Source organism: Apostichopus japonicus, chromosome 18 (assembly GCF_037975245.1).
Source record: "Apostichopus japonicus isolate 1M-3 chromosome 18, ASM3797524v1, whole genome shotgun sequence".
NCBI lineage: Eukaryota > Metazoa > Echinodermata > Holothuroidea > Aspidochirotida > Stichopodidae > Apostichopus > Apostichopus japonicus.
In genome coordinates, this window is record NC_092578.1 from 18,633,395 (window position 1) to 18,659,794 (window position 26,400).

At 37.9% G+C, this 26,400-nt stretch overlaps 1 protein-coding gene across 5 annotated transcripts in view; it reads right to left on the reverse strand.

Annotated features, from left to right (window-relative positions):
• Positions 1-26,400, reverse strand: part of LOC139958433 (uncharacterized) — a 45,490-nt gene that overhangs the window by 17,070 nt on the left and 2,020 nt on the right. For 4 of the 5 annotated variants that reach the window (XR_011789784.1, XM_071955511.1, XM_071955510.1 and 1 more), the window contains exons 4-19: positions 25,576-25,731; positions 25,110-25,235; positions 23,899-24,018; positions 23,153-23,384; positions 22,216-22,328; positions 19,075-19,203; positions 18,236-18,415; positions 17,288-17,494; positions 12,968-16,896; positions 11,887-12,086; positions 11,425-11,555; positions 8,084-8,284; positions 6,794-6,898; positions 3,008-3,107; positions 2,039-2,103; positions 1,396-1,443 (exon numbers count right to left, since the gene is read on the reverse strand). Coding sequence is in view for 4 of the 5 variants with exons in the window: in XM_071955511.1 (XP_071811612.1) it covers positions 1,396-1,443; positions 2,039-2,103; positions 3,008-3,107; positions 6,794-6,898; positions 8,084-8,284; positions 11,425-11,555; positions 11,887-12,086; positions 12,968-16,896; positions 17,288-17,494; positions 18,236-18,415; positions 19,075-19,203; positions 22,216-22,328; positions 23,153-23,384; positions 23,899-24,018; positions 25,110-25,235; positions 25,576-25,731 (6,042 nt within the window). In the remaining variant the exon portion in view is untranslated. The remainder of the gene's footprint in view (positions 1-1,395; positions 1,444-2,038; positions 2,104-3,007; positions 3,108-6,793; positions 6,899-8,083; positions 8,285-11,424; positions 11,556-11,886; positions 12,087-12,967; positions 16,897-17,287; positions 17,495-18,235; positions 18,416-19,074; positions 19,204-22,215; positions 22,329-23,152; positions 23,385-23,898; positions 24,019-25,109; positions 25,236-25,575; positions 25,732-26,400) is intronic. The other variant, XM_071955512.1, reaches the window with a different exon arrangement.

Consider the following 26,400-nt stretch of genomic DNA (forward strand, 5'->3'; position numbering starts at 1 on the left):
CACACATGATATACATATTCTCTATTATTTATATTTAATTTTTGATTAATATTATTAAGGATCAAAGCCAATGTGTACTCAATTAGGCTAATAAATGTTTAGAGAACAGGTCAGTCTATTCCACAGGCTGATCACCTGAAACCTGATTTGCTTTTCGCAGAGTTAAAGCAGCAGTAGGAGGTTTTAAATCAACTTCATGAAATCAAAAATACTGACAGTATCGAATAAAAATTAACACATTCAAAACCTCCCCAATGATAGATATCTCACCAAAAACCTGTTAAAACATCCTCTTAAAAGGGAAATCCTTTTCAGATGAAAATACTTTTGACTCTTGTCAATTTTGTTCTATCCCTTGTAAAAGGAACAAAACTCCCCACCCCACATCAAAGGAGCCATCAAAACGGCCATATTTTCTAGTCTGAAATTCCGCAAAATAAGTGAAACATTTATAGAAAACACTCCAAGATAATGCAGAATTTGTGTCAGTAAAATTGTTACGTAAAAATAGCGATTGGCTTTAAATGTGGCTTTATTTTCTATCCGTTGAAAGACATCGATGGATTACATTTTTATCTCCTTCAGACAAAGCTGCAAAGTAACGGTGAACCTGGCGAATAATGAGAAGCCTGCGTGCTACTTTAAACTATCGGATGATTGAATCTTCACAGGTTTTAAGTCTTATTAAATCTCCCAACCATGCATTAACATCTTCTGTTTATTTTCATAATCAACTTTAACAAGTGCATTGGCGGAGGTGGGGGGGGGGGGGGGAGGGAGGGAGGGATAGTTTAAGTGTCTTCTTCATTATCATCTAGCCAATTTGACATGTCACAGATGATGTAAAGGGACAATTTCAAAATATTTGTAAAAAATATATTTAAAAAAATATATAAATGTATGCACCCATCAAAATCCAACACTCTGAAAGAACAGTGGTTCAATATTTCAAACAAGTATTGATAGGCATCCACTAAGGCTTTGAGATGAATTTTCAAAACTGAAGAACAGTGGCTTGATTTTCAAATTTTGACCAAAATTGGTGATGGGAAATATTTCAGGAAGCTGAGGGGCAACTTGTAAATAACTTATAAGAGCTGAAATGAAACACAGAAATTCCACCAAAAACTGATTAAATTTGTTTTTTGTCACGAAACTGTTAAGTACCATAGATAAGAAAAGCATAGTTAAGTAAGATAAAAAAAATTAACAATCAAAGGTGTGCAAATGGAACATTGAAACATTCCCTCATGTTTTCTAAGACACATTTTTATTTATATTTCGTACAACACTACAAAACATGAATCATATGAAACAGCTTGACCGGATATGACCTGGTTAGAGTGCGGCAACGTTACAATCTCGTACAACAGATAGAGAAACATGGAAACTAACCTTTGGTTCTTTGCCCATCATATACTGGTAGAGGACGTGCTTCAAGTACTGACGGAGAAAGAGATCAAATCCAAAACAGAGAGAGTGAACATACATGAGAGGTCATAGGTCACATAGCTTCAGTTTAAAATTACTTTTAGCGACAATTGAAGACAGCACCATATCAAACTTACCAAAGTCAATTTTAAAATTATGATCAAACGACAGAAATGAAAGAACTAAAATTTGATTATAATACTTATCCTTCTATGTATTGATACTTTTAGTTGTTCATAAAAAGGTGAAATTTACTTCCAATATATTCCTATATGTTGATTTACGTGGGAAAAAAAAACATCACTAATGCGTGCATTGATTTTGAAACCACTCTTGGAGCAAATTTATTCAAAATATTAAAATGATGGCTATTAAACGGTTTTGTATCACTTTGCAGATAAATTCGTTTTGAGATCACTTGAAAATGACTAAAATCTGTAACCATCACCCCTTTCCTGATATTGACAAAAACCTGGAGCAGGTTATAGCTAGGCTGTAAAATCTCCATCCCCAACTCTCCCCCCCCCCCCCTGTCCCCTTATTCTTCCAACTTCCTCCTACGTTGCACCCTTCTATTTCTTCCTTCTCCGCTTCATTAATTAGTTACCTGAATTTCTGTGGTTTTCGTCAAGATTTGCCCATCTGATAATGCAATACTATCACCGTCCGCACCTGACGAAATGAAGGCAAGAACATCGAGTGCCATCACAAAATTATGCAGAGCATAGGAAATGAGAAGACAATTCATAGCATGAAAAGAGTTGACTGACAATAGCCTTAACGAAGCTGAATCGAGTCGTAATTAGTTTAAACACCATTAATAGAGTTAATGAGCAATTAATCAGAGATCTACAAATATTCATCAGGATATTAGATTTATGATTTAATTTTTGTGGCACTATGACGATATCATCTCGTTATATTCATATGATAATTTGATACACTGCGACAAGGCCTCGGGTAAAGTTTATCCAGAACCCATAATGAAAACTCACTGTGGGGATTTGCTATCTGATTCCGTGGAAGACGTCATGCTGCTTATAGTTTTGTAAATATATATATATATTATTGGGCTTCCATTTCTACCCGCCCATGCAATGAACTCATTTCACAGGTACATGACCTCTCAAAGCTGGGACAATGTGTCGCATTCATCGGGTTTATACTGAAACTAGGCTACAAACGACGTACTACACATAATCATATTACCAATGTTTGCTATCTAACGCAGTGTGTGGTCGAATGATGGGATAACAATTATTGAATGGCTGCTTCTAAAAGCAGTGACAATCTTCCAGGTGATGATGAGCAGATAGTCATAAACTAATCAGTTCTTCAACAACAACAACAAATATGAAGAGTTATAAGTTTCTCAACTAATGCAATCACTGTTTTCTTGTTTGATTGTTTTTTTATTTCTGATTTTGTCATTTTGTGGAATTTAAGGAGCTAATTCTGCCAAATGTTGATTTCTATGTATTTGGAAAATTACCTCAAACTTACTAAAAATTCAAATGAAACTAATATTTACATATGCAAATTTATGAATATTATTCAGAGTTTGTTGATGACATACCTAGCGACGCTCCCTGTCTGTATCCTGTGATCTCTTCCTCTAACCGTTTCTCCTTCAGTTTCATCTCGGCCATGAGACCTCTCTGTTGCTGAAGTTCTGCCTGTTGACATGAAATAGACAAATTAAAAGAGATGAAACAACTGCTCTTTTTCTTCTTCTTCTTCTTCTTCCAGTATACAGTAGTGCTAACTTCATCTTTGAAGACTCATGCACTTGATTGACAGGTTGGCTATGTGGACATTAGTCTAACTGGATGAGGTTTTTAAAAAGCTTCAGCAGATTGGGCTCTAATAGACTCCTCAGATAGATAGTTCCAATCACGTACAGTACGAGGGGAAAAAGACATCCTATAATAGTCTCTAGAACAATGTGGATTATGATAGGCTTGGGTGTTTTCACATCTGGTTGGAACTTGATGGTTCTTTGAGGTAAGACATTGTGCTGGATCAATGGCTACCAACTGGTTCTGCATTTTGTAAACATTGTCAACCTCAATAATGCTAGAACATACAAAGAATACAGACAGAACATACAAAGCCATTTTTTCTTTATGTACAACAAGCAATACAAATAGTTTCCATCAAGACTGCAGCACTTCAATCCTTCTTTTCACAAAAAAAAAAAATCAACCATGGTTTTGTGGAAGAGATAAACCAAACAGGCTTAAAACAGAGAGAGTGAAAAGGATTTTATTAATTTGATCATAGATATTTTCATGATACCAGCTTTTGCAATTTGTTCATCAACTTGAGGTGGTTTACTTTCCAAAAATTAAAAATTGTAGAGACTCTTTAGGCCTACTCTTGACGAGTGGTATATAAAAAAAATTTAAAAAATGCTGATGGGGACTTGGAAATGCGAAGCCTTTTCTAACAACCTGACGAAAAGGAAAGGATGGTATGATTTCAAACATTTACAATTTTTGAATAACGATATTTGAATATATGATACGTGTCAGGCTTGACGTTTGTGCCAAAAAGAACTGAGGTGCATTCCTCCATAATTGGGGGAAAAGCCAGCAACAATTGAACAGCGCAAAGACATGCTAGGACTTGTTAGTCATTAAACTTTGGGATTAATTAAGTAATTTAATTTGGCATCAAGGTCAAATTTTAGCACACTATGTCATATATGATTATTATAACAGCATATCATAAAATATACATGCTGGTGTCATGACAAAAAGATCACAAAGTTTTGTACCTTTGAAATGACAAACATTGAAAACTGATGTCAATCTTAATTTCTTACGACAGAGAACAGCATGCAATGAAACCACACAAGAAGATAATCAGGAAAATTAATAAATAATTCATGAATTTTTTTGTCTATCTTTGATTCGTTCCGATACCGATATTAATAAACATCTTTCCTGTGGCATAAGGGCAATCTCACAGGGGGGAAGGGGAGGGGTTGGGGGAAGGAGGATGAGGAACAACTAAAAAAATGGTTTTGGGTTTGGTTGGGGGGAAATCTGAAGTACATGACAATATTTTGCTGTACAAAACAATAAACTTGATAAAAAACACATCAAAAAGATGGTTAAAACTAGCTATGGCAATATCATAAAGCTGAACCGATACATCTCAAGGGAACTAAAACTGGAACAGTATTGTTTGTTTTTGTGGTTCCAATCTTCTTCGGGCAAAATAACAAAGTTGTTCTACAGATAGATAGATAAAGTGAGTGTTGGTGCAGAATTAATATCAGAATTGATCGATTGGAGAAACAATATTGGAAGGTGATGAGAAAAAGTGATATTTTCAAAATGAGCTAGATATTAAAATCTGCTGGGAGCATGGCATGAAAATTACTTTGTATGTATATAGAGATGGTGGTAAAATGTAGCAGAACTTGTTGGTTACTATGAAAGCTGAACGAGAACAACTGGTCGTGTTTGATATTTGATTTGGTAGGAATATGGTATGTCACATAACAGTGTTATGTATAACAAACGATAGCAGAATGTAGCGATTATTAGTATTTATTAGAAAAGCAGAATAAAAACAGCTCTAGTTGTGTTTGATGTTTGATCTGGTAGGAACATGGTATGTCACATAACAGTGTTATGTATAACACATGATGGTAGAATGTAGCTATAAGTGGTATTTATTAGAAAAGCAGAATAAAAACAGCTCTAGTCGTGTTTGATATCTGATCTGGTAGGGACATGGTATGGGACATCATAGTGTTATGTATAACACATGACAGTAGAATTTAGCGATTAGTGGCATTTATTAGAAAAGCAGAATAAAAACAGCTCTAGTTGTTTTCGATGAACATAATGCTTCTAGCCATGCAGATGCACTTGAGCATGTAATATGCTGTTAGTATGTTTGTAGCTCCAAACAGGTGCTTAAAATATTGACTTACTTTCCAAAACAAGCATCAGCAAGGAGCCTTCACCCTACAGCAATTGCATAGTACACATGCAAACATCAGGCCTAGCCTACTTTGCATACCCTGTACTGATAACTGATAAGCATTGGTCTGAATGGTTTATACTGTCATTAGTTGGCAACAAGAATAATTAACCACATGATATAGCTATAAATACAAATATATATGCCACATTTACTTGAACCAGAATTACTTCCAGGCAGTTCTAGAACACATTACACTGGAGAATTACTAGAGGTATTCTGATGAAAGCTAGAATCTTTTTATCTTATTTATTTTATTTTATTTACTTTATTTATTTACTTATTTATTAGTTTATTATTATTATTTTTTTTTTTTTTAGTCAAATGTACTTTATTGCTTTATGCAATCTTTTCACTGCATGTTAGTACTATTTTACCCTTTGTACCATGATCTGATATTATCACTATGGGAACTATTCCGAGAGACTACCCACCTCTATCAAGCTGTTTTCATGTACTCAAAATATTCAGAAGAAAGAACGCTCAGGGAATTAATCTAAGATATCCAGATAGCATCCACGACATGATACAAAACCCATTACGATCAGTAACAGAGGTCAAGCTGAGCTGTCCACGGCCATTTTGGATTAATTTTATTGACAGGATAGTCAAGAGGAAATATTTAATATTTGACTGAAGAAAGCGGACCATGTTCTACGCATCCCGGTGAAATTTGCAATCAATTCCGATGTACTATTGTTGTTTTGTGAGATAACATTTGACCCTGTTTTAGACCAAAAATAAAACACGGAGCAAGCAGGTGTGATGTCATAGATACCCACTAACAAATTATGTTTTTTATATGTATTGCTTCAAAACTCCATTTTTTTTCTTTCTCCATCACAAATTGTTAAAAAATGAGCATATGAATACCTTTGAGATATTGATAACTTCACATCACCACAAAACAAAGTTGACACCCTGTCCAAACCAAGGTCCAAAACAAGAAAGTGACAAAATGAGGAAAGAACAAAACATTCTGCTCTCAGTATGACATCACATCATATCATCTACAGAACGTATTGTGTGAAACTTTAAAGCACCTTTATGTCCTACCCAGCCTAGCTGAATCTCCCAACTCCCCCCCACCCCCCCTCCCCCTGCCCTCCACTGAAAAATCTGGCAAAGCACAGCATTTGGAAAGTAGGCATACAAGGGCAAAGTTTGTTTTCAAGACTTCAAACACCAGTTTAAGTATTTTGAGTACTATAAACTGGTCTGGTTAGAAAAGAGTGCAAACAGCATTCCGACCGAATCATATTTCATGATTTGCTGAAGTTAAAGAGGCAATAGTTTCAAATTAAGATATAGCGTGGTGATTTGACCGATGATAACATGGGCAGGATGAAAAGCAGACCGGTACCTGGAGAGCTAATATCTGCATATCTGGGCCCGAAGTTCCGTTTCTCGAGTTCACCGAGGAACTAATTGAAATTGGGTCGAGGGAACTCATAGCTGCTAAATCCTCCTAGAAAAATAAGGAAAAGTTTCAACTATCTCTTAAATATGAAAGTATACTTTCTTCTCGCTGGACGGTTTAAAAGTTTGACAAAATAAATAGGGAAGTGGGATTTCCTTCCATTTAGAAAAATGAATTTTGGTCTGGAGAAGAGAAATGAGAGCAATTTTTACATGATTGTTAAATTGTAAAGAGGATATCAACTTTATTTCATTTGAAATCAAATTTTAGTTTGAATACCAAACGCATATATGTATTTCATAATTCATAATTGTGTTTGCATAACTCCAATGCAACATAGGGAAAGGAAGGCAACCTTTTTAATGCCTGTAGTTATCCACGCTATCAATGAAGTTGTTGCAAACTTTTTGTTGAGAGAGTAAAATGAAGTAAAACAACTTTTTGACAAATCAGTGGCTTGAGAATTGACAGGAAGTTTTACAGTTTCTATTGTTCAGCTTATATTTGGACGGTTCTTCGGATTCATAAAATGACAAAAGCAAGCAAATAGATACGATAAATAGATTTTTGCTTTATATCGATATATATACTGCATAATAAAAACTAAACTGCTTTATGATCGTGAAGCAAATCTATGTTAAGTCCAACCTCTGTTTGGAGGTTTTGGAGACTGTGTGTGTGTATTTGGTATTTGGGGGGGGGGGGGTGGTGGGGGGTGCCACTACGACAAATTTGCCATAGGTACTCTTGGTGGGATCAAGCCCTGTTGACTGCAGGATCGGAACTGCCCATTGATGAGAAATTAAATTTAGTCCGTTTATGATGGATTATACTGTGTAAGAACCAAACGGTCACTCTGAGAGTGCATTTCTTATACCTAAAATAGGGTATCCGGCTTATCTGTTGATGTAATTTCACTGGCATCAAGAGAATGATGTTGATTTTTGGTTTTACTGAGTCAGCAAAGTTTCAGAGTGACTGCAAATTCACTCCGAGGTAAATTTGATGCAATGAAGCAAAGTGAATATACACCAGATATGGTAACCAGTATTCGTTAGAACAAATGTTACCTTTGCACATAGAAATGTCGTATTAAAATTATTTTTGTCTTTTGTCATGCAAACGTTGCAGCTCTTTGCAAAGTGGAATGGGGGTGGGGTGGAGGGGGGTATAGGTGGGGTGGGGAGGGATTGAAGGGGAGGGATAGAAGAGGAAGGGACATCTGATACTTACAGTGTCCTTTTGTTTCTTCTGCAGTTCATTCAGTTGTTCCTGAAGTCTTGCTTCCATGTCCGACATCTCGTTCATATGCTGAGATTCCTGGTGCTCCAGACGAAACTCCAGCTCGTTGACCTGGGACTGATGGTCGACGACTAACTTCCCAATCTTGTCCTCAAAGTCCTTTGTGACCATCTTTAACTCTGCTTTCTTCTCCTAAAAAGAAAGTGTTTGGAAACAGTGCAGTTTATGGTAATGTATTATCACATGAATGAATACAGAGGTATACAATGATAAGGTCCCAAGTTCGAGTCACTCCAAGATTAACATATGTCGTCCAGTTACAGAGTTGTTGACAATTGACAATTCATAATCATGGACGTTAAATATGAATGTAAGAGACTGACTTCAGTCAGCTTGCGGCTTTCATAAGCTAATGATGGCTTCTTCGCGAGTTCCTGCTTGCAAACGGATCTAAAATACATACATTTATGACCGAAATAAGAGTATGCTTGCTACCTAAAATATGACATTTTCTGGCTATGAGTTTCACGTGTTACAGTACAGTGCTTTAATAGGATATCAAAACCTTCACCGCCCCCCCCCCAAAAAAAAGGGGGCGAAAGAAGGGGCTAAGAGGACGAATGGAGGGTGACAAGGGGTAGAGGATGGAAGGGAAGCAGGGGATGAGGTACAGAGGGTGAGTTCAGTCAACCAAGATAAATTATAAAAAAACATAAAGACAAAATCAACTGCAGTATGGTCACTCATTGGAAATACTGTTCCTTAAAGATCTTTTTCAAGTTTTTCATTTTATTCTGTAAAGACAGTCTCTCCAACCAGGGAACTCTATTTCTACAATTGTACTTGGAAAAGGGAAACAAATGCACAAAACAAGATAAAAGGGCAGAGAGGAGACAAAAATACAAAATTAATTTTTTTTAACAAAAAATACTCCAGTGATGTACTTATCAAATGCTATTGACTTTAAACACAGACAAATTTCAGTGCTAGTATTGAAATGTTTAACTAAATTTATTCTTGTTTTCAAGATATTTTCCTTTTTAAAATATGATAAATCTCCGGACGGCTCCTTTAAGGCTACATTGAATATGATGATGATGTTACCTCCCTCAGTGTAGTTATGAATGTTACTGTCAATGCATTATTTTATAAATTCTGATAACGTAATCGAAACATTTTTTTTATATTTTTTTATAACTTCACACAAACATTACAGCACTTATGGATAACATTCAACACGATTTGCCGTCCTTGACCAATTTATACTTACATTGTAAACATGTCATGTGATAAGACCCTATAAATCTCTATTATGTGTTTCATCTGAGCAACTGACGTAATGGTCTGTGTGTTAGACTATGTAATTCAGTCACTTTCATTGAATGACCTTCTGCTGTCTAAAGGGTCGTTTCTCAAAAATTTTAAAATAAAAATTAAAAAAAAAATAAATTATATTAAAAAAAATTTTAAAAAATTAAAAATGTGTTATAGAAACACAACCTGGACTAACATCACTGTTGTTTTCTTCTACAGTCCACAACATATCAAAATGAATTTTGTGCCAAAAGTTTACCCTTAATGGTAAGTCACTTTTTACACTGTGTCTATTTGGATGTAAAGCGATCGACGATTCCGTCTTTTTATCGTTTCTCGAAAAAAGGCTCGTCCCTCCATCGAGGGTAAATTACGAAATAATTATGTCACGACGGTTGTGTTTTTCATTCGATAAAAGTGAAAACAAGACATTTGGAGAAAAGCTTCTGTTTAACATCAATTTCTGAAATAGACTTTAGATGTTTTGACATTCAGAGTCTTATCGGGGTGACTTCTCGTTTTTTTTTTTTACGACGAGGCTCGGCACCGTCTGGTTAAGTTCAGATGATCGTCGAGGACGATCAAACTTAACACATCAAACTCTCGCCTCTTTATCTGAGGGGAAATTGATACCGCATATAAATGAGAGAGGCAAAATTTGATCAATTCTATCTTTTCTGTTTTGCCCCAAACGAATGTTGTTGTTCCTGTCTTATCTTTCGGTACTTGAAGCAGAAAGTAGAAGAGGGAATGTAGTTTACATCAACACAAACAGGAAAGTAAGATAAAAAAATATAAAAAATAAGAAAACAAGAGAAAAGAAGAACAGATAGCGTGGTAATTTAGCTGAAAGGGTCTTTTTCTTGGCATTCTACTTCTTCTGGTTACTTGCAATAATATTGACAGTTTTTGTGCTGTCAATTTGTGTTTTCAATTCAAGGAATAAAATGGGAGGTGAGTTTTCAGAAGAGCTAGAAATAAACAACTAATATAGTTTTGTTTTTTTTAATTTTAATCCTTACCACAACAGTTTTGATGTATTCAGTTTGCTGAGGAATAAATTGTGACATATTGTGTGATCAATCATTTTGAATTGAAAAAACTGCAAATTTTAGGTTAATATTTTTCATTTCTGAAACACCTTTTTCTTTGGCCAATGTTTTATCTGGGAGAACTAAATTGGTAAGCGTTTGTGTGACGTAAGTTAATCTTAAACAGATTTATCATTGTAGAGCTCCTTACTGATGTGACTTTGAACATGTTCTGATACTTTATCATCATTACAATCCCACAAAATAATACAGGCCTTGAAATTCAGACAATATACTGGCCAAATGCCAGTAGATATTTGTCTTTTGCCAGTAGAAAAAAAAACAGGCACTTTGCATCTTTTTGCCGGTAGACATTAATAACGTAACCACATGAAGAGAGGGGTAACGATCGTCAGTCAAGGAATCGGGATGACTTCCTCACCTAACGTGAGCGATGTATTACTGCTTATTATCGACAAATCTTATTTTTTGGCTGCTCCCATGAAAACAGGAGATTACGTGATGTGAACTGTAATACGGTTCCCAATGGGGAACTGGATATTAGCCATTACAAATGTTGAAGTGACTGCATTTGTAGCAAAATTTGGGTGAATGGGTAAAGTTATGAAATTCTAAACCTGAGAATTTTTCTGGACTATTCAAGTTTTAGTGCAACTTAATGACACTGATATAGTCGACAGAGTCCAACATTTATCAACTTGTTTTCTTCGTACATGCTCACTGAAAAACTAACAGTTTCTGTTAGACTAAATTATAGGGATCAGATGGAATAAATGCACCGATTAATGGATCAGATGGAATAAACGCACCGATTAATTTTTAATTTTTAGTGGAGAAATCTAAGAGACTGTCTTTAATACTTTAGATCAACAGTAACTTCATTTGGAGCAAACCAGAAATGCTGGAAAAAAGTCTTTAAAACGTAAACTAGTCTATAACAACTTTTTTCGCTAGATACAAACTTACATTGAGTTGTTCCTCGTATCTCTCACAGATGCTGTCGACTTCCTGGGCGTGTTCGTCTATTTGCTTCTGCAGTTCGTGGGTGACTTCCCGATGTTCTTTTTCTATCCTAGACTCCACGGAATGTCCTTTACCTGCAAACAAATAACGACACCAAAACTGTTTCCTTGACTGGAGAAAAAAAAGCGTTTCTTTCATATCAAAATTATGATGTTACCTTTCAACATTCCGCAGCAAATTTGGATTTTTAGACTATCGCAATTGTTTAGTATAAAGAGGTCCATGTGTAAGCAAGAAAGCATGGTGATTCAATTATCCCAAAAACTTACAACGACATTAAGAGCGATAAACGTAATGACTATAGCAAGCGACAGATGTCGTAAAAGTTGAACCGACGAAACGGCATAATTATCAATATTAAGTATGTGTCTATATATGTGTATATATGAAACGCTTTAAACTCACGTATAGCATCATCGATTGCTTTGTGAGATTCCTGTTCCTGGGTGACTATCTTTGTGTTGACCTCTCGTAGGACTTGTTTGACCTTTGACTCGTAGTCCGCTTCTCCGGCAGCTATCCTGTCGTCGCATTCCTTCTTCATGGAATCTACTTTCTGCTGACATTCTAGCTCGATCAATGCCATGGAAGACTTGTGTTCTTTACTGGAAGCGAAAAAGAAATGGCAAGAAACATGCCGATATAACTTTAACTTAAAAAGATATTGCGTAGGATACTGGTGATATGCACTTTGTTATTGGAGGAGGAGAAAGAGGAGGAGGACGAGGAGGAGGAGGAGGAGGAGGAGAGGGGAGGAGGAGGAGGAGGGGGAGGAGGAGGAGGAGGAGGGGGAGGAGGAGGGGGGGAGGAGGAGGAGGAGGAGGAGAAAGAGGAGGAGGAGGAGGAGGAGGAGGAGGAGGAGGAGGAGGAGGAGGAGGAGGAGGAGGAGGAGGAGGAGGAGGAGGAGGAGGAGGAGGAGGAGGAGGAGGAGGAGGAGGAGGAGGAGGAGGAGGAGGAGGAGGAGGAGGAGGAGGAGGAGGAGGAGGAGGAGGAGGAGGAGGAGGAGGAGGAGGAGGAGGAGGAAAGGTTTAATATCTAGCAAGTGACACCAATCTTTTTAGCTGAGGATCAAACTCTACTCATTAACACAAACTTAACTGGGAAATTATTGGGAAAAAAATTAAAAAAATTAAAAAAAAATACTGGGAAAAAAATGGGAAACAAAGTTTGATCTTCTGATTAGAACTCTGGTTAAGTGGGTGACCGACCATTCACCCAAGTTCTGAGCGACTGGATATTTCTGATGTTAGGAGATGGAGTTAGTTACAGTAGATCATTTTTAAAATCCCATCCCTTCATTAGTCAAAACTTTTATATTTTACTTGTTCTATCAAAACTAGTTTATGATGCCCAACATCACTCTTGTTGTTATAATTATTTACAGTATCTCATGCCTACCTATAAGACAGCTTTACTTTTCTCTTTCAAATCCCTTTGAAGTCCCTTTCCAGGGATATTTACCATGTAACAATCACTACTAACTCACCTCATCACCTCTAGTTGATTCTTCAGGTCATTAAGTTCTCCTTCCAGCTTTAGGGATCTCTCTTTCTCAATCTCCAATTCTCTCTGAATATTATCAGTGGATTCTTGGTTACCAGGTGGCGCTGTTCCCAGCATACTTTCCTGCACAGGTACGATCTGTTCTACGATGGGTTCTCTGGCTGCCAAAGCCAGTCGCTCTTCTGATTTCTCTCGCTCCAACCTGAGCGTTTCGTTAAGTTCGTCGATACGTTTCTCCAACTTTGTCACTTCCTCTTCGTGACTTCCTCTCAGCTGGGACAATTCCTCACCTTTGACCTTTGATTCCTCTCGTAAGGTCTCGATTTCACTCTTTTTAGTAGAAAGCTCTTGGCTATATTTTCCTTTGATTTGACTTATTTTTATCTCCGCCTTCTTTTTCAAGTCGGCAAGTTTCTGATTTTCACCTGAACTTTGGGTATCGTGAAGAGAACTGATTTGTTCTTCTAATTGTTTGACTTTTTCCTCCTTTTCTCGCAACTCCACTGCACCTTTCTCAAACTTTTCGGTCATTTCGGCTGCTTTCGCCGCAGCCTCTGTCCTCTCTCGGTCTACTTCTTGTAACCTGTCCTCGTAAGTTTTCCTGACTTCTTCGAGCTCGACATTATGTTTCTCGACAGATTCCTCCAGGGCTTTTAACTTAACGCCATGCATTTCTTCAATGCTGCCTTCTAACTCAGAAATCTTTTTCGCTGTCTCCTTCTCAAACTCTGCAAATTTGTTATCTCTCTCTGTACATTCGGTTTCATGCCTTTGCTTCTCCTCCTTGGATGTCTGCTCGAGTTCCCCGACCTTCGACCTCATACTCTCCTCACCTACCTGAACCTGTTTCTGTAGGAGAGCGATTTGCTCTTCGGAGGCCTTCAGTTTCACCTGCATGTCCAAATCAGCGTCCACCATGTCCTCTATCTTCTGCCTGTATTCTTCCAGCTGAGATATTTCCTCCTTCAACTTCTTGTTCTCCTCGTTCACCGATGAGACGGTCCCCTCGTTCTGCTTCTGGAACGATTCCACCATCTCGAAATGTTTCTGCTCCGCTTGCTCTAGCTGATCTTTAAGTTCTTTCTCTTTGGCTTTCATCTCTTCCGAATGCTTCGTCTCTAAGCTTTGGATGATCTCTGCCTGTTTCTGTTCAATGAGGTGTACTTCTTCATCATGTGATGCTTTCATATCTACCTGGACCTTCTCCAAATCCTCTACTCTTCCAGCTAATTCCTTCTCCTTTTCTTCCATCTCACCTTTCAAAGACTGTTTCTCTTCTACCTCTGCTTTCAGTTTCGACTCCAACTGCTTGATTGCAGCTTCCAGTTCTGTCTTCTCCAGCTGCAGTTGTTCTCTCTGACTTTCCACCTCCGATTGGATCCTTTCCAAAGCTTCTGTCTTTTCTCCCTCCAAGCTCACCTTGAGATCCTTCATTTCCTTCTGAGCCGTCTCTAAATCCTTCCTCAGAGTGGCAATCTTAGCTTTGGCTTGCTCGCTCAGCTTAGCCATCTGCTTTTTATGCGTCTCTTGTTGGTTCTTCAGATTCTCTTCGTGTTCTATTCTCAACCTCTCTAACTGTTCACCGTGAGATGCTTGTAATTTAGCAGTTACATCTTCCAAACCGATCTCTTTCTCCTGGAGTAACTCCGTTAATCTGGCTTGAAACTCATTCTCCTTTTCACTCATTTTAGCTTCCAAGTTCGCTTTCAAATCATCCTTTTCCTTCTGGTGTGATGCATCATCATCCCGCAATTGCTGTTGCAGTCTCTCGACCTCCTCCCCCATCGTTTCTTTAACATTCCCCATCTTTGCCTCCAGTACACGGATGTCTTCTTTCAGTTTCGACTCCATCTCGTCCTTACTTCCGTCTAGTTTGATTCTCAGCTCCTCTCTCTGATTTTCAAGCTTGCTCATAATCTCTTCCATTTCCTTCTTATGTTCCTCTTTCAATGATTCCACCTGCTCCTGGTAAGTCTTGGTCATCTCCTCCATCCTCTCCTTTGCCGATGTCAGTTTTGCCTTCGCCTGACCTTTCAGATCGGTAAATTTCTTGCTCTGCTCATCTTTCAGCCGTTTCTCCCTCTGGGCGTAATCCTCCGCCAGTTTCTGCGATTCTTCATCCTTCTGTTTGATCGTCTCCAACAAGGTCTCGATCTTGGTCCTCATGCCTTCCACGTCCGTCGAAAATTCTTCCACCTTACTCTGAAGGACGTCGGCGAGCGAGGCCTTCTCTTGCAATTTCTCAAACTGGCTCTTCAACGCAGTCATCTCCTCATGGGCGGTCAAGACCTCTTTGTTCTTGGCACTGATCTCTGTCTCCAGCTGCTGGTTCTTCTCCATCAGGGCATCTTCCCTTTCCTTCCTCTCTTTGAGTGATTCTTCGACTTGACCGACAGCATTCTGACTCTCGTCTAATCTACTGGTGACCTCCTCCTCCCTGCGTCTACATTCTTCTTCTTTAGCAATCATCTTATCTTCCCACTCCTTCTTCTCATGTTCCCACTTCTCGATCACTGCTTCACCCTGCTGCTCCATCTCGGCGATTTTCATCTCCTTCTCGCTGAGAACCACTCGTAACTTTGCTATCTCCTTCTCCAGGCCTTCTCTGACTTCTGACAAGGAACTTTGCTTCTGCACTTCTACTGATTCCACTTTCTGTTCCATTTCCTTTCGAAGTTCCTCCTTCTCTTGAGCCAATTGCTCATTGTGACTCTCTCGGACTGCTTCCAGAGTCTGCTCCAGGGCGGCAGAGTTCTGTCTAAGGACTTCAAGCTCCCCTTCCTTGTTTTCAAGTTCTGCTTGCACTTCCGCATGTTTCCTCCCTGCTTCAGCCAAAGCTTCTCTCTTCTCCACCAATTCCTTCTCCAGTATTTCCAACTTGTCGCCAACTTCTTCCTGTTTGCTCTTCAAATCCGAACGAAGTTTATCCAATTCCTCTTTCATCCTCTCTGACTGCAGAGCGCAGTCCTTCAATTCTTCTCCTTGGGACCGTAATTGCTCCACATATTTTTCGTTCTCCTCCTGAGAGAGCCTTAACGTTGCGGTGACCTGGTCGACCTTTTCAGTGCTTCTCTGCCTCTCGGCTTGAATCACCTCATTTGCAGAGTTAAGCTCACCTTCTAATTTGTTCTTTAAGGCATCCATGGCTTGCTCCAGTTCCCTCTCTTTGAATCCCGCATCTTGCAGCTGTTGTTCCTTCTGCTGCAGGGAATTCAGCGCCTCTTCTAACTTCAATCCCAAATCTTTCGATACTTCGTCCACGGAGCTCTGCTTCTGTATTTCTGCAGCCTCCACTTTGCGAGAGACTTCCGACTCGAAATTCTCTTGTTGCAGCTTGAACCTTTCCTCAAAGTCGGCGGTCTTGTTCTCCAAGTCTGTCTTGATGGCTTCCAGATCCAACTGAGCGGACTTTAGCGACCTCTTAGTCTCTTCCAACTCTACATTTATTTGATCCATCTCAACAGTCTTTTCAGAAACTTCCTTGTCTTTCTCCTCCTTCAAAGACTTCACTTCTTCTTCTAGTTTGGTCTTCTCTAATTCCCATTCAGCTTCCACTTTCTTCAGTTTCGATTTTGTGTCTTCCAGTTCAGTTTTCAGTGCTTCCATTTCTTGAACCTTCTCCTGAAGTTGGTTTGACTTCTCAGAGGAATCAGATTGCAAGGCAGAGGTCAGGTCAGCGATGGTAGAATCTTTCGCGTTTACGTCCGTGGTTAGTTGCTGGATCTTTTCTTTCATGCTTGTGGCTTTGCTGGCAATTTTTTGCAACTGTTCCACTTTCTCTTGAACAATTCTTTCATTGCTTTGTTTCATCTCATCGATCTTCTGTTGATACTGGGTTTCGATTTCTTTATTATTGGCCTCCACAGTCTCTTCATGCTGTCTTTGAAGTTCCTCAATGTAAGTCTTGTGTTCCTGATGGGAAAGGAAAGAAAATTGCAAAGTTCAGCGATTCCGATACATATCACCATTTGTACAATTTCTGTCGATCAAACTTCACCCTTCACATCAGAAATTTAATGTTTACAAAGATAATATCCAGGAAATAATATGATTCCGGTGTACAAAAACAGCTATGCATCTTTACACTGGTATAACAATTTGACCATTTTTTCATACTATGTTGCAATGCGATACTGAATCAATTATCCTGTTTCATGCTAGTTGTTTAATTTTTCATTGTACACAGAGAATCCTTGGCTAAATCTGATTAATTCCACATATATATATATATATATATATATATATATTTTTATTTTTTTTAATATTTTTTTTCCTTCTTCTAATGATTGATATGTTCTCCTACCTGATGAAGCTCCTGTTCTCTGCCAGTCAAATTTTCAGCTTGCCTCGCTTTCATCTCCTCCATCAGTCGCTCGTGGTCTTCCTTCATCTTAGCGATGCCCTTCTTATTCCGGTGAAAGTTCTCTTCGATCTTGTTCCTCAGCGTTTTGGTGTCGGCTTCGTATTTCTCTTGAAGTTGTTGATGGTTTACTTCCAACTCTAGCTTGGCCTGATAATAAAAACGTGACAATAATGAATAAATATACGTATGTTAATTGGGTCAAGGTGAATGTCCTTTGACTTTAAATTTGGTTTAAAATATCCCAGTCCAAAAAATATTCCTCCACCATCATATATTTATGCATCTAAGGTGGTCAGAAAAAAATTAAAATTTTGGACAAGAAATGGTGCACTCTCAGACATATTTTAGCTATTAAGTGGGTTGTTCTACATTCAAGGGGGTGAATAACTACTTGTAATTGGTATGTGGGGTTTCAAATTGGGGAGCACACCCCATCTACCCTCTCTATTCATTTAGGAATACCAATATTTGCAAGAAATGAATACGCTCACCTCCGCTATGACTTGATACACAAGTATTCAAGTGCAAGAGCTCATACAAACCTTCTTGAGAAGTGAGAACAAGTACGAAAAAAACGTTTCATTGTGCTATGCCACTTTTATAAACATTCCTTCTACAACAGCCACTTTCTCAACAATATTTCTGACATAATACAATGTCTTATTAAATTTCTGAAACACTGCAACCGATATTACTTCCAACCTTTCCTTTTCCCCTCCACCCAGTGCTAACACTCATCCCCAACCCTAACACCCTTCCCTGTCCCTAATGCCCTACCACACCCCTAACACCCTTCCCCACCCCTAACACCCTTCCCCACCCCTAACACCCTTCCCCATCCCTAACGCCCTTCCCCACCCCTAATGCCAACAATGAGCCCTCTCTTACCGTCTTCATGTCATCAATAGTTCGCTGCAGCTCATCTTTCTGACTATCTTGGGCACTGACGGCAGCCATCTTTTGTAGTTCTCTCTCCTCTATGGCCATCATCATCTCCGCTTCTCTCTCCTTCAAGTACTGTTGGCTCTCGTCCTCCTTCCTCTTCAGATTCATTTCAAATTCTTTCTCCTGAGACAGAGACCACCAAAATATCAAATTGCAAAACTTTCTCATTACTGGCCTTTACAGGAAAGCCATTTACCACGGCTGTCACAGAGATGTCCTTAGAATCCTGGAAATGTTATTTCTATTATACTGTCATCTTCTTCATTAATCTTCTTTCGGTCATAAATTTCACTCCCAGTGGAAGAGTTACCAGAAAACTTTTAACCCATCTATGACACTTTATACCCATCTTCTAGTGTACCTTCTGATGAGTTTGCCAACTCAATCAAACAAAGGATGTAAAATTGTCCATGCAATGCACCAGGATATCATACAGGCTATTCAGCCACTCTACAACAAGAGACTATTTCATAGAGGGCCTGACGTTTAGATCCTAGCAGGTTCATCAGGCCCTCTAACTTATACAGGCATTTGGTAGTAGATTTTGCACTGTTTCATTCCTTATCTTGAACAGTGAAAATATAAATAGAAAATAACTCTACAGAAGAACATTGATTTTCTCATGGACATGGTTGCTACTTATTTCACTTTTCCAGTTGATTGTTTAGTGGGCGAAAGGAGTATTTAAGGGGGAAATGCCTACTCTCATTTATACCCAAATTCTTTTAGAACATCTCAGATTTATTATTCACAGCCGAGAGACGATAGACAAGATCTCTTACCTTCGTGGCCATCAGTTCTTTCACGGAATGTTCCTTCTCTGATAACACTTTCTCCCAATGTCTGTCTTTCTCTTGCAAGGCCGTTTCCTTCTCCTTGCCCAGGTCCTCTCGCATCTTCTCTTGCTCCTTCTAACACGATAAAAACAAAACAAAAACTGGAAAATTGCCACTGGCTCCCAAATCAGTTTACCTGCAATGATGATGAGTGCACACTTAATTCTATCTTCCCTGAGATAAAGATAATTAATGTCAGGGAGGGGGGTAGGTGTCAGAGATCTTAGCAAGGAGGGCATGTGACCCTGGGGATAAATAAAGCCAGCTCCCACGCAGATGTGTCTGGGCGTCCTCAAATGATGCTTTCAGAGGCATATTTCAATTACAAATTTGGTAAATATAATTAGGTCTAAAACGCTACATCTTGCTAAGAACCAGCTTTGAATTTTGCGTGAGGTCCAAGAGAGGTTCAACACCAACCTCCAAACCCTACTCCTCACCTTCCCCTCCTCCAGGCCCCCTTGTCCTCCCCTCCCCCCCCCACACACATGGTATCCAAAAATGAAGAGTTGGCTTGAATTTTCTCATTCAAATTAAATCTGACAAGAAGAAAACTTTTAATGCCTCTTTCAAGTGTATCATTGATAAGGGTTTCTTATTAAAAGTTATATAAAAATATTAATTTCTAGACAAAGAAGCCTTAATTCACAACTCAAATGCAGGTCCCCTTACCATATTTAACAATTTTGGAAGTCCTGCTGGCTGATTTTTTTTTTCTTTGGACTCTTTACGTCCACTTATGAATAATTATTAAATTACTAAAACTTATTAAATTAATATAGTTATTTTCAGTGAAAATTTTACAGAGTGTAAAAGACACAAATGAACAACACATTTCTTCAGGAAACTTTTCTATTCTTTTTCCTTTCTTCCGACATAATTTTGTCTAGTTGTACAAGTGATATTAAAAAAATTAAAAGACCAAAATATACAAAGGCAAGGAATGATTTAAAATGGACGTAATAATTCAGTACTTTTTAAAATTTAATCTGATCGTAAATTATAATCTATATATGCAGCATTTTCAAGTCAATCAGCAAAAGACACTTTTGAATACACAATTTAAAAGTTTCCATTGCACTCACACCATTTAACTCAAAAAAAGATATAACTTTCCAAAGTTTATTGCTAAAAGGACATATATTTTGAATACATGTTTTGACTACCGAATATTGTCTGGATTTCCTTCTATTCAAATTGGGTTAGCTCTAGATACACCATCCGCCTAAAAGACCAGAATAAAGTAGGATATTTTGTTTTAACGAATCTTATGTACAAAACTAGTCTTGATACACCTGCTGTCTTGTAGACCTAGTTTAATTTTCATGTGTTTGTTTGTGAAGACACTTTCAGACAAATAAAAATGTTTTTTTTCCTAAGTTTTAAACATCTTTTTTAGGCCCTTAGGCAAGGAGCTACGAACTGATTTGTAGCTCAGTTCTTTGCTTCGCAATAACAGTTCATGGCGAAGGATCTACATCTTGTTAGAGAATGTGGTTAACTCAAAGATGATGTCAGATTCCTTGTTAAGACTGACAAATAAGTTTGAATTCTGTAACACTGTAAAGAATATGATTCCTTTTCCCCTCCCCTCCTCACCCCTCTACTAGCCCACCACACCCCTACCCATCCCTGCTGTTGATATAAACTGTACGTCCACCCCATCAAAATATTCATCAATAATTTCATAATCTTGTCGATATAATAAAGTTAGCTCGGAAGGATAAAGACTGAAGAGATGAAACCTCAACATTCACAGGTTTTGCTGATAAATATGTTTCAATATCTGCACATTAAGTTTTCAAACCTATTCAGTTCCCATCATGCACAGTTGTTTCCTTTTCAACTTTAACAACCACTGTATCAACTGCAGCAATTTCAATATCTTTTTCCTTCAGTAGCAGCATTCTTGATTACTCATCAATCAATTTCATATTTCTGACGAGCAACGCCACTGTCTTTTGTTGCTTTCGAGTCACTATTTTCTTTTGATATCAAAACTGCCAAAATGTAGAACGACAGTCCATGGATAATGTCCACAAAAATAGAAAAGACGGATATCCCGGCAAGATTTTCAAGTAAAGATGTTCTTCAGGAAGACTTGTATTTTTGGTTGCAAATTCGCTGACGACGAGGAGGAGGTGGAAGAGGAGGAGGAGGAGGAAGGGGATGTCTTCTCCATGTTGTCCAAAGTCTGTGGAGAAGTGATGTAACAGACATGAGATGCTGTTGCACATCCCCAGGACTTTCTGAGGACAGGACCATGGAGATGACAGATGGAATGGACGATGTATGCGGAGTGGAAAGGGACAAGAAATAAAAAATATCCCGCAGAATGATGTTAATGAATGACTTTCTTGTGTAGACCCCTGGTAATCAAACTGGGGTTCGCGACCCTTTCTAGGGTCGCCAAAATGTTTTGTTGTGCCACGAAAAAAGCAATTGGAATAAAAAAAACATCGATGCCTTTGTTTAGACAAAAAAAAGTGGAAAATCTTGAAAATACAGTTAAGTCCTTCAAAAAATGCAGAATAAAACTTCATTTTGAAAACTAAGCACAATCATGACAGATACACTACTGGAGGGTTGATGAAGGTTAAACCTGGGGTCACCAAGGAAAAAATTTTTATACCAGGGGTGTAGATGGGTTACAGTCCTATGGAGTTAGGTAGTACGAAGCTAAACACAAGTTGAGGTAGTCCACCTGAACTTCAATCACAACTTTAATATTCAGCATATTAAAATGAAACATTTATTTGTGATCATTTTATTATGAGAAACTTTTACAAAGACCCCTGGTTGCTTCTGAGCTTTCACTTAGTTCGATACCGAAGCTGAGCTTTCTCCAGGAGGGAGGGCAAGTGAAGCGAGTTTCAAGGGTAACTGATGGCAAAACCATCTTTACACCATCCCCTGTACAAGTGTTAGACTCGCGAAGCTCGATTGAAGTAGGGTAAGTAGAAACTCACACGACTAAGTGTCTGCCACCGTTTGCTCCCCATAGCGAGACGATTTGTAAATTCTGCCATGAGCAGGTTGCTTTCACGCTTAGGGTTTAAAACTTGTCATTTGGACGGTAAATCTTACCTTCATGAGGTCGATGACGGCCTGCTTGCCTCTTGACAACTCCTGAGCCAGGTTTTGTTTTTCCTCTTCACTTTGACTCTCCAGTTTCAGGAGTTGGTTTTGTAATTCAGACACTGTCGAAAAAAAATCAAACAAAATACCTCTCGATTTATAACATTTGTGTGACGATGTGACAGATGTGGAGACAGCTTATATAATACACATTTATTTAATTTTATTTACTTACCTTTTGTTTTAATTTATTAATGATATATTGCATTTTATGTGGGTAAATGGACAAAAAGGTTAAAATGACACCATTAAAGGACCATACATCAAAGTTAGTTCACAAACATATCAAGATCATGAATTACTTCCACAACAAAATTGTTTCTAAACATAACATATACTTTATATCATGTCAGGATCTAAACATGTGTCTTCATGATTGTGTCAAACTTCCCAACAGTTGCTATTAACAAGATAAAATAAATATTTTATATATAATTTTTTTTAAACTTTTTTGTTTTATAACACGTTAGTACACAAAATTTCCCTCCCTTTTACACTCCAAAGACATGTCGTGTGCCACAAAATGATGAAATCATCCCTGAGGGTTTATTTGAATCACATGATGACTATAAACGAAGCTGCCCATAATCTTAGGCACAGACTATGCTAGGTTAAATTATATTCTGCTATATAGCATTGCACACCTAGGCAAACTCTTGTTCTTTTCCTGTGAGCAATATAAATCTTTCGGACAAAGTAAACTGACTTTGGTTCATATGTCTTTGACACGAATAATGATAAAACAATGCCATTTACTTTTTACACTATGAACAAGTATTTCCACGAGAGAAGAGAGAGGGACAGGGAGCAGATCAAGACACAAAAACACACACTTTACTTTAAGATAACTTTTCAATCCCAATCTCTAAAGTGAAGATTCACAGACCTCGTTTGTCGCTCTTCTCGAGTTTGGTCTGCAGGCCACCTTTCTCTGAAGTCAGACTCCTGACATTTTCTTGCATGTTGGAGTTCTTCTGATCTCTCTCCTCCAGTTCCAGGTGCATCTGTTGTTTGGCTTCTGCTATTGAGATGGCCTTTTCTTCCATGGCTTGATCCAGCTGTTCTTTGGCTTGGCTCAACTGCTGGATGAACTTGGATTTCTCCATGTCATGTTGTTTCTGCATAGCAAAGATAAAGCATGAAGGTCACGCCATTTCACAAGATTTTTTTCTTCTTTTCTTGTTTTAACTTTTGAATTTAACCGACAACTTTTATAGGATGTGTAAAAGTAAGTTGGCCTGACATTTCGATCCTAGCTGGATCTTCTTCAGAGGCTAAATGACAAGTGGCACTTTGTAGTAGTGGTACTTTTATAGTAGTTAACCCCTCCCCCCACCAAATTGTATTTTTGTTGAGTTAATAAAGATGCTGGCATTAATAGAATGAATGAAGAATATCATGGGGGGGGGGGGGATTTGAACTGAGTCCTTACCAGCCAAACATACTGTATTTTGTTTTGTATTTGCAAGGATGGGGGGGGGGGTTAAGGGGAACTAAACATTATTCACTAAAGATTCATTCATAAGAGTTCCTCTGAAGTAAAACCTTAGTTAAGGTGATATTAATATTTTTATTTTAATAATCAGTTCTATTCAATAAAAATTCCTACGTACGAGTTAAGTGTTGACTTACTTTCAGAAGGGCGATCTCATTGGTCTGGTCTTCCTTTTCTTGAGCCAACTGGTTGTTTTTCTCTTTGTTGCCTTTAATTGTCTCTTTACATTTCCCTAATAATCCCTCCAGTCTTTTGATCTGTAGATCATAAAATACAATTATCAATTAAAAGTATTACTCTAATTCAAAAATCAAAGGATAAAAACGATCAATAGTTTAACCATGATGGTTATACTGCAAGATAAAAGTACCATTATTAAATCAAAGTTCATTCATAAAGCCACTTTGAGACTGGCCATGAATTGCATAAGTATCTCCGTTAAAACTCTTCCCCATCATGGTACATCAGATATCCATCAATCACTAGACTGTTAACTTTAGACAGAGCAGTACTCGAAAATTGTAGCCTATTTGAGACCGTAACATGAAATACTGCACATTATGTTGTACTGAAAAAAAAAAACCTATGTGGGGAAAAAAAGGAATTATTACATTGAAAAAATACTAAAATTAATTAATTTATCCTTGAATTCATTATAAAAATATCACTTTAGTTCACTCAGATTGCAGCGTGCATGATGAGAGATTTGACCGACTTCAAGAGGGTTTGAAAATTAAAGAGCAAAATAGTTTATATTGTATTTGTAAGGTAAACTAAATTTTCTGTATTGATCAGAGTGGTACTATGTACATAATAATGTATGAATGTTATAGGATTTGCTTGTCCGATATGTCTGTTTAACCTGGTTTTAAGGGTGTTCATGTTAGTTTGCCACGAAGGATCCCCCATTAGGACTAAAACATCAAGTCCTTTTAGAGAAAATTACGACAGACCACAGGAATTCAGCTATAAGCAATTAAGCATGTTGCCGGTTTTACAAAGAGATTGATTTTGTAGGTAATAGGGAAAGTGGATACCTCCCTAATCCTGTGTCAATGTATATAACTTTATTTCTGCACATCACGATACATACTACAGGTGTGGTTTCATAACAACACAATATCAAACTCTATTCTAGTATATTCATGATTATTCAAACCATTCTTAATCTGTTATCTACAATCTTGGTTCTCATTGGCTGACATGGTGTCATGTGACAATTAATGACGACTCATAACGACAAAAGCAAAGCTTGAAAAGCATAAGATTTTATTCCTGTCTTCCCTTTTTTTTCTATATTCTTTCTTTTGCATAAGGATTTCTCTCTCAATGCAGAGTTTCAGCTAACCTTTTCCTTCAGATTCTTCACAACTTCATCGGTTGTTTCGTCTTCTTTGGCTTCGACTTTGGGTGACTCTGGTTGTGGCTTTGGCTTCAGTCCATCAGGATCCTCTCCCTTCTTTAATAATTTCACCTACACAAAGATTTACAGTAAAAACACAAAAGAGATCCTAGATAGGTTTTGTAAATTATGCAATGTGATACACATCTTTTCATATTTAGTGCGCCTCTCTCCAAGGTACAAAAAGATGATCTGGAGCTTCTGTATGTGGAAGCGTTTTTACTACACAGGTTAACATTAAATCACAGAGACTAAGAAAATAACATTCACAACGGAAATTATGTCTGCGAACATCGGTCAGATGTTGACCTCATCAGAGGATAGATCAAGTGATCAGATGTTGAGCTTTTCAGTAAAAAAGGATCTAGTAAAATCACATACAAGATGACCTTTATGCTCTTGCACTCCTTACTTGGGTCTGTAAAACGCTGATCATTTCATCTTTTTCCTCAAGTTGAAGGCTAAATGTTTCTTCCATGTGTTTCTTTGCCTGTCGATCTAACTCGGCTGCTTCCTTCAGTTCAGAGACTCTTCTCAGGGCTTTATCTTGACTCTGGGACATGATAGCCTAGAAGATGATAGAAGACAGTTTGTCAAAACAAAAACAAGTTTACAATTTATCTAAACCAGTTGAGAATATTTTATTGTAAATTGTATCAAATGCAGGATTTTTGAAGAGAAATGCACTTTCATCCAGTGCGTATGAATTGTAGACTAAGTACCGAGCCCTTTGAGGCAGAGGAAGTTTATTCCAAACTATTAAATCAGAAGTAAATATGTAATTTACGTTCATGACCATTTCAATTGCCAACCAATTTGCAAAGCTCATTTGAAGTGGATAGCAGTGATAATTCAGGTGTAGTGGAACAAACCTACAACAAAATTGGACGGAACAGCAGATACTTGAAGCTTAAACCTTATTATTATTCCACATAATACCATGGAAAATACATTTTCCAATTGAACACAACCTGTATCACACATGAGTCTGACAGGACGACAGACGTTGTTTATCACATAACAACTTGCCAACTTTAAATTATTAATTTACTATGGACTATTTTTCTGCGCTGTTTATTGTGCCACTTCACGAATTGAATGGTTTAACCTAGCTTGTCGTCATTGTGAGCAAGCCTCTAGGAGAGACGCAGGATTGAATCCTTCATCCGTTTGGTGGATCTCTTATTGATCTGTTATTCCTGTGCACTTTCTTTCAACCTATCACCAAATGATGATG